The 13,570-nt window shown below is 41.3% G+C and overlaps 1 protein-coding gene across 5 annotated transcripts in view; it reads left to right on the top strand.

The window, feature by feature from the left end:
* The window catches only part of GPR149 (G protein-coupled receptor 149), a 130,068-nt gene that overhangs the window by 83,144 nt on the left and 33,354 nt on the right, over nucleotides 1-13,570 (top strand). For 4 of the 5 annotated variants that reach the window (XM_090147584.1, XM_090147586.1, XM_090147583.1 and 1 more), the window contains 3 exons: nucleotides 4,790-4,876; nucleotides 5,587-5,726; nucleotides 10,519-10,560. In XM_090147584.1, the coding sequence (XP_090003710.1) occupies nucleotides 5,709-5,726; nucleotides 10,519-10,560 (60 nt within the window). In that variant the 5' untranslated portion in view covers nucleotides 4,790-4,876; nucleotides 5,587-5,708. The remainder of the gene's footprint in view (nucleotides 1-4,789; nucleotides 4,877-5,586; nucleotides 5,727-10,518; nucleotides 10,561-13,570) is intronic. The other variant, XM_090147585.1, reaches the window with a different exon arrangement.

The following is a 13,570-nucleotide window of genomic DNA, read 5'->3' as shown; positions in this document are numbered from 1 at the left end:
GGCTCACCTCTCCCCATGAGACCACTCTCTTCTAATTTCCTGCCTCTTCTTTCCAGAACACAGGACAGCAGGGGTGGTAATGGTGATCTTTGCAGCTGTTGTTGCCAGAGTGAGATGGCTTTCCAAGGGCTATGTGTGCATATAAACACGTGCTACAGTGAGCTTTGGGGTGGTTAGTTTTTCGAAGCTATTGATTTTCGCATTTATACCAGAGATTCAAATGTGCCTCTGATCTTTTGAGGGTCAATTTTGCATACACGAAAACAAATGGTGAACTGGAATGATATCTCCTAAGATGTAATTTCCCAAGCAGGATACTTTAAACCCAGTACATTCCAATCAGAAATGCAAGAAGAGCTGCGTTATTGACAGAGGTGGCACAACCCAAGCCCTGATTATTTCTTGCTTTTCTTTTTGTTAGAGATACACCATCATCCTCTAAGATCTTTGACCTGCTAATAAACATTTTCAGTATGTTGAGGAATCACCTTGCTTGTACCGACCGATGCTTTTGAAGGCTTCATTCCAGCATCCAAATCCCTCACCTCTCACCCAGCACTACAGAAATAATCTTAATCAAGGTACTTGCATAAAGGGCTTTTGGGAGTTGTGTATGCAGTAGTACCTATTGCATGTTCATTTTTTGTGTGCTCACCTCTTACATGCATTTTGCAGAGTCTTCATTTATTAAAGAGAGCTCAGGCCCCGTCACTGTGATGCTAACACCAGTATCTGTTGGTGCATTCTGTTTTGTAAGGCTGATATGCACATGGCTGATTCACAGGAATACTGCTGTAATTACTGATTGCTAAGAATGAAATCTTTTCAAGTGATGGAGCTTGAAGCCCACACTGCAGCCCAACACCTTAGTGTTTGTACAGGACAGTTTGATTTTGACTTCTGTGGCCTTGAATTGCTACGTAAGTAGAAGTATTAAATAATAGAAGTGGAGTACCTGTTACACTGTATTATTTTGTTATCTGCAGTGTATTTGATGACTCATAATGATTTCAGGGGAATTTGAGAAAATAAGGTGTGCATGGGCAGTGAGCTGCACCTCGCTCAGGCTCCATTAGTGCACAGCTCAGCACTGAGATCAAAAGGAGGTAAGAGAAGAATGGCAGTTACTTCATGTTGGGAAAGGCTGTACATCACCCTCTAAGATGCTTTAATCATCATCTCGGCAGGTTTACCATGGATTTTTATCAGATTTTGTCAGAAAATCAACCATGATTCTTAGAGATGTAATTATTTTGAGTAACCAGTGGGCAGCACGAACTCCAGTGGTAGGACTTGAGCTACTGTCATCCATTAATTTTGTACTTGATTAGATTATTCTGCCAAATGAGGGACCGGTCCTGCCACATGTACTACTGGACGCCGACTTTGTACTGTGCTGCACTGCAGATAGGCTGGAGTGTAGGTGCATTTTGTAGTGGTGTAAACCTGAAATAACTCCAGCAGATTCTCCATAGCTGTTCTGGGTATGTGCCTGGTGTAGAAACTAGCCCTGTGTTGCTGCTTTGTTCTGGGAAGGCTGCTCAGAGGCTCTTCTCAGAAGGCTGTAGAAGTTACTGAGCCCTTGTTGAAAATTTAATTTAATCCTGAATTCTTTTGAGGTCTTCAGTCTGACTAAAGACCTCAGAATTAGTCCTGACTTGCAGAGTGTCAGCACTGTGCATGAGCTGCACTCTTGTTGTGTTCTTTTATTAAAGAATGGGTTTTGTGAAGAACAAAGGCAGTAGCTGAAACAAAGCAGATACCTGTATGTATTATGCAGTGTTAAATTCTTACTGTGTCGTGCCGCTGTCTGAGCTCAGTGCTAAGCTGATTTCACTGAAAATGTCACCACAGCTGATGGGCATTTTCTCCATGGACACATTTTGTCCTGCTGCTAGTGCTAGTGAACGAGTCTCTTCAACTCTCAGTGCTGTCCTGTCTTCCTTGATTTTACTCTGCAGCAAAGAAGCTTTGAGAATTAACAAAATGATTCACTTCTCTTGGCGTTAATGTCTTTAACCCCAGCAGCAGCTTCCTCATGGCTCATTCTCCATACATCTCTATGTTAGAGATCCTCTCTCTTGGAGGAACAGTCAGGCATGGCATGTGTAAGTGGTCTTCCAGCATGCTGAGCACATTGTAATTCCCAGATCTTGTCCATTCTCTTAGATAACATGTTGCTGAAGAAACAGAAACATTTAATTGAGCCAGGAAACTTTCAGGATTGGATTTACTTTCTCATCTTTTTAGTTGTGATTTATATACCCCAGTAATGAAGTGATTTTGCTTTTTGCTTCATTTGTTTTAATCTTTAAATTATGGCATCATTTTTCACGTGGAAGCTGTCATTTCCAAGCAGAGTTCCATCCAAGCTAGACTGGATGAGATGGGCCAGTAGCAGTCTGGTTTAAGTAGATGGGTAAATTACTTCAAAATGCTGTCTGGTCTGAAATTGGTTTGTAAGAAGCCATTTAATGCTGGCTCAGAATCTGGGACAGTGCTTTTCAGATTAAACTCCATCAAACTCAATTTCCAAGTTGCCTACCTTTAGAAACAGTGAGTTTCTAAAAATGTTTTGTCTGGGGAGAAAAGAAATGCAAACCTGTTTTTGTAACTAGATTATTTGTACAGTTTATTTGTAAAAAGAGCATATTCCTGTTCAAAATTTTTACAGCCTATCAGTACATTCCTTGCTTTCCCCCCCAGCTCTGTACAGAATGTGAGCTGTTCCTTGGGAAAGTGCAGTGCTAGCTCTTCCAGTCTTCTGTTAATTATTTCAGATGCTCTGATGATCTCACATGGAAGGCATTTTGAGCCTAAATACACTGTTAATGTCCTTGTTATCATGCTTCTCTTACGACTTCAGAAGCTGTGGACTGTGGATGTATTAAATTTTCTCCTCCGGCATCACATGTTAACATGGTGTCTCAGGGAAGGAAGTGCATGCTGCTGTGACAGTGCTCTCAAGGCAGGTTGTTTGTCTTTTCTATTGACTGTATTCACACATATACACATATTCACACATTTTTTTTGCATCAGGATGAATGTGGCAATAATTTGGAAATTCACAATCTTTCAGACTAGGACCATTACCTGGATAGTACTGTTCAAAGTATGGGGACCAAGAGGTTTGTGAGCATAAGTCATGATGAGACAGGTCATCTTGTTCTGGCTAACTTGTCCTGGTCTCTAAGGATCCTGTTTATTCAAGGGGAAGATTCCCGCTTGCATCATGCTGCTGTGGTTGTGGTTTAGCCCTGGCAAGCAGCTAAGCACCATGCAGTCACTTGCCAACTTCCACCCCCCTGACTGAATGAGAGGAAGAGAATCAGAAGGGCAAAAATTAGAAAAACCCTGAGGCTGAGACAAAGGCGGTTTAGAAAGTAATGACGTAATGATGTAAAGGATGCAGAGCACAATGGCTGACCACCCACTGGCTGATGCCCAGGCAGTCCCCAGGCAGCAGACCCCCCCTCCCTGCCAACTCCTTCGGTGTTATTGCTGAGCATGATGCCACATGGTGTGTGATGTCCCTTTGGTCAGCTGTGTCACATTCCAGCTCCTTGTGCTGCTTGGCAGCTTGAGAAACAGAAGGGACCGTAAGTCTGGGTAAGCACTGCTCAGCAACAACTGAAAGATACCAAGATGCCAATTAAAGAAAATGAACTCTATCCCAACTGAACAAGCACTCTTGCTGTCAGACTTTGGAGCACAGCTGGTTGCTGCAGTGTTTTGGCAGAGTTGTTGTCACGTTTATCAGCTGAGCATTCTGGTTTTATGGCACCATGCTCTGCCTGATACAGGCTAGGATTAGGATTTTGGGAAACTACAGTATCTTCGTACAGTGATAATACTTAATGATTTTATCCTTCCAAGATTTTAAGAAGGCTACTTGGCTGTCTTGGCTCCCAACTCTGAGCTCAGTGGCCATCCTCCCCAGTTGCTCTCTAAGGATTTAACATCTATAGGCTAGTGTTTCCAGCGTGACTTTTGTCCCTCCCAGTGTTTCTTGCTCTGGTGGGTCTCAAAGAAGAGCAAGTGGTAATTCTGCACATAGGTTTGGAATATATTGGCTGTTCTTTTTCCAAGAGCTCTTGATAACGTTATGTAAAATCAGACAGGAGAATGAAAAAAAACCCAAACATTTCAAGAACATTTTAAGAAGAGAATGCACATAAAACTGCACTGGCTGTACTTGGTAATGTCCAAAATTCTCCTTTCCTGAGAACTTTCCCTTAGATAAAAAAAATACTTTAAAAAGTGAGTTCTGACACTTCCTCCCCTTGCCTTTCGTCCATGTCTTTTTTGTTTGTTGCAGGTTTTGTTTTGTTTTGATTTCTTCTAGAGAAGAATGAAGACCATTTTCTTGCTTAGCCTGTGTGTAAATGCATTCTCTAGCTATTGGTTTCCAGGCTGGAAGAGCACTCTGTCCACTGCACTGTTCTGTTTGTCTCAAGGTGGCCACCAGGCAGCACTGGGGGAATGCCCCATAAGAGGAGTGATCAGAAAATAGCAGTGGTCTCACAGCAGCACTGCAGTAGCTCCTATTTTCCCGTGTCTGAGGAGTATTTTGAGTAGGTAGACATGCCCTCATGACATCAAACAAGCAGGGAAATAAAAAGGAATTCAAATTCATTATTTCATTAAAAATCCTGTTTCTGTCTCAATGCTGTTTTGCAAGGTCTTCCCCACTGTTCCTTAATAACTAGACTGAAATTGCCTAATGTATTTTTAGTGAAAATAACTCACTGTTATTCTTTTGTATGCTCTGCTGTTTTTATTGCATTAGGGATGAGACACAACAGCATCTGAACTTTTATGGAATTACCGGTTGCTTTTGTGCCACTGATAGACTTTACAGAATGCTAAATTTCAGGTAAAATTTAGTAACTAATGGTATATCTGAACAACTGATCTTCTTTCTTTGTTCTTTCTTTAAGTGCACAATTGGGAAAAGTGAGACAAACTCATCACTGATGCACAGAGCTGTTTGTGCTTGGCAGCCAGGCAGACAACAACTGCTGTTGAAACACATTTTTTGATTCTCTTTCTTCTGTTCATCATTTGGTCACCACACTTGGTTCCTCGTTGTTGTTTTTCTGAAATTGAGACTTTGCTTGGATTTTGGTTTTGTTTAGTTATCCTGTTTGAGATCATGAAATATCCATTGGATGAGTGAGTATATGACAAACTGTTTGTCAATTACTTGCCAAAAGTACATGCAATTATTAAGTTTGCCAGACAGTTTTAATTTTCGAGGTGGAGATTGTAGTTAAGTGCTACTGAGAAAAGAAGTTCAGGTTCTGTGACTTGAACCAAGCAGCATATGTACTTCATGCACAGAGGATAACTGTGGAAGATAAAGAGCGTTACAGGCATAAATGAAGACCTGGTATAAATGTGCAGCAAGCCAGTCTTTTCAGAACAAGTTGCTGCTAAACAGTGTGTCTGATAAAGACTGCTGTCTTAGGCATTGTCCTGATGGTAAATCATTTTACTGTAATGTCTGGCTCTCGGTTACATAATCGAGCCTTTTTCCTTAGCAGCTATGAATGTTGGAAATGACATTTTTTTTCCTTTTAATAGATAATTGGATTGGAGGACAGCCAGCATAGCCTGTGATCTGGACATCATCAAACAATTGCAACTGCAGCATCTTGCTCCTGTGGGTGAACATCCAAACAACACGTGGCTGCAGACTGCAGGGGATGGCTGTGCAGGTCGAGGTATGTTCAGGGCTGTGGTAATTTCAAGATTTTTATGGAATGCCTGTATTCCTAACACTGATATTCAAAGGGAAGTTAAGGTGTCCATTTCATTGAGCGCTCCCTATATCTTACCACAACTATAGATAAAAGATGCAGATGTTCACAAGGGATTCCATGTATCCCTTGGTGGTGGTGAATAATTTTCTACTGATGATTGTAAGGCTTCAGAGACTTGTGGCAAATGGTACTCGGTGTGCAAGGAGGAGCCCAGAGCTTGAGGTCTCAAGAAAGGTTGTAGATTAATATGTGGGACATCTTTTTGTTCTTTGGGGCCCGTGTGTCATCCTTGTTGCTGTATACTTAGCATGTATAGTCAAACAGAAAGCAATTCTTAATACAGGAGCTCTTACCGCTTCATTTTGAACTTGCTGTATATTTTGTATTCAGGTGCAGGCAACACATTCCAGGAAAAATAATTGGATCCTTGAAAATGGGAGTACATAAGAAGTACAAAGTAAATGCATTTACTTTTGGCAGAAATTCTGGACAGTGCAGTACTTGATCCAAGGGAGTAAGAAGGCTATTATCATCCATTATCTTTCTGTGCTTAAAGCCACATTTTCCTGAGTGCTTTTCCCCTGTGTGAGTGCTGATACTTTCAGCATGAGGAAGGATCTGAGGTTCCCTTACAGTGATTATACTGCATCACCTCATGTTCTCGAATGTAGGATGCACTACCAATCATTCATGGACAGTGACTTTCATCAGGCAAAGCAATTTGAAGATCAGAGGTTGCTAGGAATAAACAAAGAGTTTATAATGAACAGAAAAATGAATTCATTAAGAGAAAGTGCTGCATCTTCAGAGTTCAGGAAGATTAGGGATACAAGATAATTGCAGACGACCAGTGGAGTTGGATCTGGCAAAGGAAATTTAAAAAATGCTGCAAAAGTCCTTAGTTGTATAAACGAGTGATTTTACAGGATAAAGATGTATGATTTGCATTTAACTTTCCACATTGGTTACATTTTTGCTAAAGTCAGTATAGCGAATTACAATACTGCATATGAAATTGTAGTTCCTCCTAGTGAATATAGACAAGGTACTGGCACTTGTCATGCAAAGCAGTGAGGAATCATAGCTGCTCCAACAGAACTCTATGTCTGGTTTTAACATTTTTTTCTTTAATGCCACATTTTTGTGTAGTTCAGAATTTAGGAAAATCAGCATTACAAACAGTCTCAATTTGGTTTAAAAAACATTGTTTGGTAACGTGTTCCTACCATGGCTTTATTAGTTTGTGCATATTTAAGCGGGATTAAATGTGTAATTACTTTCTGATTTTATGTTGGAATATTTTTGTCACTTTGACTTTCCTAGCACAACAAATGCAGGGTGCTGGTACTGGAAATGAATTGATTATAATTTTTGTTTCATATAAAGATCTGCATATGTGTCACAAAAGACTTCTGGTCTCACCATTTCCACTGAATGAATTTGAATGAAGGAGTACTTTACCAGGAACATGAATATGATGAATCACTTCCTGAGCAAAAGTCCAAATTACTGCCTTTCAGAATGCAGGGTATTTGATAAATTCATAATGGACAGATTCCCTGCTGGTGATGTACACTGTACTAGAAATAAGGAATAAATTGCCAGTGGAAATTTGCTTTATATACCATAGTGATCTTGATACGTATCCTTACCCGTGGCTCCTCACTGCGTACTTAGCTGGCATAACAAATGACATCTTAGAGCAGGCTGATCCTGGCTGCCAGTAGTGTTTTCCTTTTTCCTCCTCATCACACCTGTCATCTCCTCCATTTGCATGCTAGCCCACTGCCTGTGTTATTTAATCATGATTATTGAAATGAGGAATGAGGTTCTGCAAGAGCGCTGCTTGTAAATACCGCCTGAGAGCGTGGGTAATATGTATCTTTGCTCTGGCTTTGTGGGAGCAGTTCCATCCGTAGTGAATGCCAAGCACCACAAGTTTAGAAGGGAAAACAAGGATTGGATCTGTGTTTTGCTGGAGATGAGCCGCTGTGTACTGTGACAGGCGCTCAGACCACATTATCCTTGTAGATGTGTGACTAACAGAGGAGCTTTGGGACTTGGCAGAGCTAATTATGCTGAGAACTCGGTGTCCGCACGTGGATTCCTGCCAGGCGGAAAGGAACGGCTGCACGCTCAGCAGGTGGCCCTCAGAGAGCCCTGAGCTCAGCAGGGCTGGTGCTGCCTCACACCTGTGCTGGGTGCCTTGTGCTGAGAGACTGTGGGCAGCTTTGCTGTTATTCATGCAGTCCATTTGCATTTGGGAGTATTAAAAGCTTTCCTGGTGTGATTTCTTCACCAGCACAACTTGCAGTTGCCTCTGTGCTTTCGTGATTTCAGCTAGGCTGCCTCTTCCCTACCTGTTGTGCTTCTTTGCAGGACTGATATGGAAGTGATGCATCACACAGGCCTAGTGATGGCAACATTGCAATTACTTTGTACACAGATGTATTTTTAACATGCTGGATGGCAAACAGCAAACTTTCCAAGTGCAGTTTGTTTCTGACAGAAGCATTCTTAGTCCATAAGGCACTCATTGTTTAATCTAGATTCTTTTATCTTTCTCTTATCTAGCAGTTAGGATTGTTAGGATGCAGGCTAATTACTAATGAAAAGAGTTTGATCAATACAGCTGGTATAACTTGAGAGACTGTTCTTGTGATGCTGTGTGTAGGAGCAGAGGGTGGCTTATGCAGAGGCCCTGAGCTGCAGCAAAATATCCTGCTAACCTACAACTTTGTCTGGTTAAGAAGCTGATTCCTCAATGCTTGTGTGATGTGCTAAGATGCCATGTTTAAGCAAAAACATTTGTACCCTTACTCACTGTTACCCATGGAGCCTGCAGAGCAGAAGCATGCAGACACAAGAACACATGGCTGGCTGTGCCCCATGGCGTGTGTTTGTGTGTGCATGTCTGCAGGGCGGTTTGCAGGGCATATGGAGCCATTTCATGTTTGTGTACAAATACTTTAGAGCAGTTTATTCAAAATCAAGTCTGAAGTACTGATGAGATCCCTGGGACTTTTTATTGAAAATTCACACTTTAGAAAGGATTGATATTCATCATTACAGTTTCTTTAAATGGGACAAACAGACATTTAGGATTCATACTGCATCTGTAATTGAATTTGACGATGATAAAATACATGCTGCCATTGCACAGTCACAGTGACCCTCACTGACTTCTTAATTTAAATCTGGCAGTACATAAAGGCCACAACAACTCTGAAGAGTCTGGGAGAACAAAAAGGGCTCATAATTATCTCACAGAAAGTGGTGACATGAAAACACACAGTTCACTCTCGTGAATTTTCAGTATGTAAAATGGAAGTATCAGCTGCCACTGGATTCTTGAGGGCATGTATTCATGCTTTCACTGCTTGTGCCATCAAAATTACTGCACTACTCCATTTTAATCATGTAGAGGCAGCAGTCATTTTACTTTATATGCACAGCTAGAGAGATGTGTTAAAAGTTTGAGAACACAATGCACCAAATAAGCTTTATTTTTTTATAGACTATGAACAAAAGGCACTGACAAATCTCCCATAGAAGTAAATGCGAGGGAAAAAGTGCTTTTTTTTGCAGGCAAACATGTACCTCGTCAGACAGGGTCTCAGCACTGCTCCTTGTCTCCATTTTGCTCGTTCTTCATCTCTCCTAGTTGGCTTCATGCTCTCTGTGTCTGTTTGCTCCTGTTTGGCTCCCAGGCCTCATCTAGGCTTCTGGAGCTACTGCTGCCAGAAACAGCCATCGCCTGGGGCTTTGAGGTAACAGTTGTCTGGTTTATCTCTCCAGTTAATAATTGTAAGCTGAAGAAAGTTTCTTATTTACATTTGTTTTCACACACATAGCACTGAAGTTAAATATATAGAATCTTATGCTTATTTTTTTTTAAGCAAGACTATAAGCATACGAATCAGGCTGTTGTTTGAAGCTCAGTAAACATAAAGGAAGCAGCATTTTAATAAAAATGAAGAAGTGCATCCTAATCACATTTCAGCACATGTATATTTCATAAGTACATTTTCTGCAAAGCAAATACAGTATGAGATTGCTGTTACACATTTTCTCATCTCCTTAGCTTTTTCATCCCAAAGTAGACTGCCACTGCATAAACTAATGATAACGTGATCCATATTTTCTAATTTATGTGGAAAGCAGGCTAGTAATATAAAGCATTTTACATCTTTGGTATTCTCATCCTTTGCCTTTTTTCAACAACTAGATGATTCTTTTCTATTCAGTTTAATTTTGTGCATTTGACTCTGTACCTTCAGTTACTAAAAGTGCCTGTTTCTGAGGATTCAGTGAGATAGCATGATGTGACAGATACATGGAAGAATAAGAGACAAGGCTTTGAACCCCCTGTTATGCAGGATAGTTGGGTAATGAAGATGTGGGCTCTCCCTTGAGCTGCACAGTGGCTGTGTGCATTCAGCACAACACTGACCTAAAGCTGACATTTGAAACGGAGCAATGAGAAATTGTCATGAAAAAGGCAGAAAAGGGACAACTGTCAGAAATGTTCTAAAAACTCTGGAAAGGCCCAGCCACTAAATGAATTCAAATGAGGGGATACGGCGAGTCCTGCCTCACATGTGTGCACAAGTGGGTGCAGACAGACCACAGCAACAGTACTTTACAGCTTCTGATTTTCTAATCCTCCCTGTATCTCAGAAAGAGTTGGGAACAGGCTGTAATGCTTATGTGAAGGTGTCTGTGACAAAACTTCCTGTTTCCTCATCTGCAGGTTTGTCTGAGACAGACATGGCTTGGGGGATTTTACTTCCAGGTAAGCTCCTGCAGGCAAAGAGCAGCCACCTGAGCAGCACGAAGCAGTGCGTGTCCTTGCAGCAGCCCCCTCACATCTCTGCTGTTTGTCTGCTCTTTGCAACAGAATCTCAGCCATCAGCATCTGCTTGAAATCTTCTTTAGAAATTTGCTATGAGTGTGTGCTTATTTTAGTGTTTAAAACAAGAGAAAATATTTTTCTTCTGTCTATTTTTTACACATCAGGTAAAGGTCTGCTCAAGCCTTTCAAGAAGCCCACATGAGACCTATGGGAGAAACAGTGTGTACTTGCTTGAGGGCTAGTGCTTGCTTGTTAATGGCTTCTGCTCTCCTCTTCTGGTGCTCTCCTCCCAAGGTTCTTGTTGTCTTTGTTCTAGGAATGGATTTGTTGGAAACTTTATTTACAGACTTCTACTTTGTATAGACTTTATTTACCTGTGGGCAAGATACTGCTTTCTTATACAGAAACATCATGGCATTGCTGCATGAAGGAACTTTCAGACGTAGGGAATGATGGACTGCTGAAGGGTACCTGCTCACAGAACATGTCAGGAATCTGAAGTATGAAATGCTCATCTTTGAAAGCAGGCACTCACTGGGGGTTTTTTCATCTTGCACGGCCTGTTCAGAGCCCTCAGCCCTGGTTTTTGCTTCAGCAGCGGATGGGTCTTTGCAGTTGTTTTCTCTCATCTGCACTCAGGTAGTTTTCCTTGAAAGGTTCTTCTTCCTGCTGTGACCCACATGCTGACAGATACTTCTCATTTTTGGATGTCTGATGGTTGAAAAATATTTTCCATTTGATAACAATTGGAAAGCTGTAAATTGCAGGTAGTACTTTTGTTGCTGTTTTGCATTTCTTTGATTTTTTTAATGATATCCTATTTACTGTGATTAAGGAGGATTTCCCCCTCATTAATTTGCCTTTCTCACCAAAAAGATTTCTGGCTGATGCAGAGGAGTACACGTGGTGTGCAGCACAGTGCTGCCTGAGGCTGGGAGCTGTGCAGGGCTCCAGCTTTTGCCAGTAGGAACATAAATTTAGGAACAGCACATAGGTCTTGTGGCTCCCTGCATTACACAGCAACACTCTGTGCTTATTTCTGGGTTTTTATGGACAAGTCCTGTGATGATTTTGTTTCAAGTTCCATATTTAAGCACTGTGATTATGTAAGATCATCTGTTGAAATGTATTGAGTTTGACTAGTGAGGTCATGTCCCTGTGCCAGTGTGGTGTCATAATAACCCATTGAATCAGGGAAGTGTCCGAGTGAGCTTAAAATTTGCAGGTCTAAGTTTCTCCAATAAGCTTGAATTTTTCTGGTCTTATCCTCTTAAGTAAATGGTGCTTTTATGAAGCCTGAGTATCTTGAATGTTTTTCTTCTTTATCCATGTTAGGAACTCATGTTTCCTAATGTGAGTCATGTGCCTTTTCTTACACTTCATGTGAGCAGGTGTAAGGATTAGGAAAAGTTACTTCCACTTCGTGGAATGGTTAATTTTTAATATGATTGTATGGTTTAATGTTACCACTAAAAGAGAACTGTTTCTCCTCCCTATCACATATATGCGAAAGATGGACTCAGCTCTGCAATCTGTGCTGAAATGAGTAATCTTGTTTATTTTTTTTGTGAACTCTTGGTTCATTGGGGGGCTGACAACATGGTTCCTCAATCCAAACTTGAAGAATAAGGCTATCCCAATTTCTTTTTGCAGAATTGTATATGGTGCATGATGCTGGATTGTAGTTTTGTGACATTTTGTTGTAGATGGATCTAGCTGGAGAGTAATGTTACTGGCTGCTGGCAGAGGGTGGCTGCAGGGTGTCTTTGTGCAGATGAGTGTGTTCAAATTACAGTGAGGTTGTTCAGGGTCGTGAAGTACAGGTTATGGTGAAGTGGAACATGGGAAGCAGGAAGAGAGAAGAAAAAGAATATAAGATAGAGAGGCAGAGGAGGAATACGGCATAAGAAAAAGAAAAGGCAAGAAGGTAATAGGAAGCAAAGATTTCAAGAAAAGAAAAATAGGCAATTAGGTGTGTGGGAGAATGAAATGGAGGAGTGAGATCAAAAGTGAGCAATGGAAAATCTGTGAGAAAACCTCTGTATCAAAATGAAAGTAAAAGAGTAGAATGAAGGTCTGTTGGTAGATAGAATTGAGAGCAGGATTTTTTCCTTCTTTTCGTTTCCTTTTCTGTTTCATTCTAAAGCTTCCTTTTACTATAATGTGATGTCTTCTGTTCCTTTTCCTGTATCTCTCTTACATTTTGTTTTCTAAGAACATCAGAGACGTGTTTGATCATGACAGACAGCTGACTGCAGCTTTTTAACTGCACAGTTGAGCTAGAAAGCAGCTGATTTGAAACCTGCTTTATTCCAGTTTGAAGGCTGCGTGTATTCACATAACAAATAGAGCTAGCATTGTCTGTCAATTAAGTCATGAATAAGTAGAATCCCCACTCTTTTCTCTGGAAAGAAATGTTAGTGCATATCTTACTCTTCGTGTTGCCAACTTAGATCTAAATCTGAAAATGTTTTCATTGAAAACCATTGTGTGAAGAACTGATACTGCCCAGTTTGTTTCTGTGGTGAATGCTGTTGCTGCACTAAAAGCTCTTATTAATCCCTCGACTGCCTATATGAAGCTATAAATGATACTTCAGCAGGGACCTGATCCAACACCTTCTGCAGCAGAAGGATCATGTGGAAGTAAGTAAGGAGCTGTGTAACACTGCTGTAGTTTTGAGACTTGAAAGAAAAAAAAAAAACAAGGGCTCAAGAAGACCGTTTTTGTTTTCAGACCATCACACAAACCCTGGGCAGCATTAGAAGTGCTGCCAGCAGCTTGAAGGCAGTCATCCCTCTGCTAAGCGCTTTTGAAGCCACCCCTAGGGTGCTGAGCCCCCAGTGTCCAAGGGATGTGGGCACTCTGGGGAGAGCCCAGCAAGGGGCCACTGAGGTGCTGCAGGGCCCGGAGCATCGCTGCGGTGAGGAGAGGCTGAGAGCAGGGGCTG

This window comes from Phasianus colchicus, chromosome 10, assembly GCF_987193195.1.
Source record: "Phasianus colchicus chromosome 10, bPhaCol1.hap1.1, whole genome shotgun sequence".
Lineage (NCBI taxonomy): Eukaryota > Metazoa > Chordata > Aves > Galliformes > Phasianidae > Phasianus > Phasianus colchicus.
This window is presented reverse-complemented; position numbering and strand designations above follow the sequence as displayed.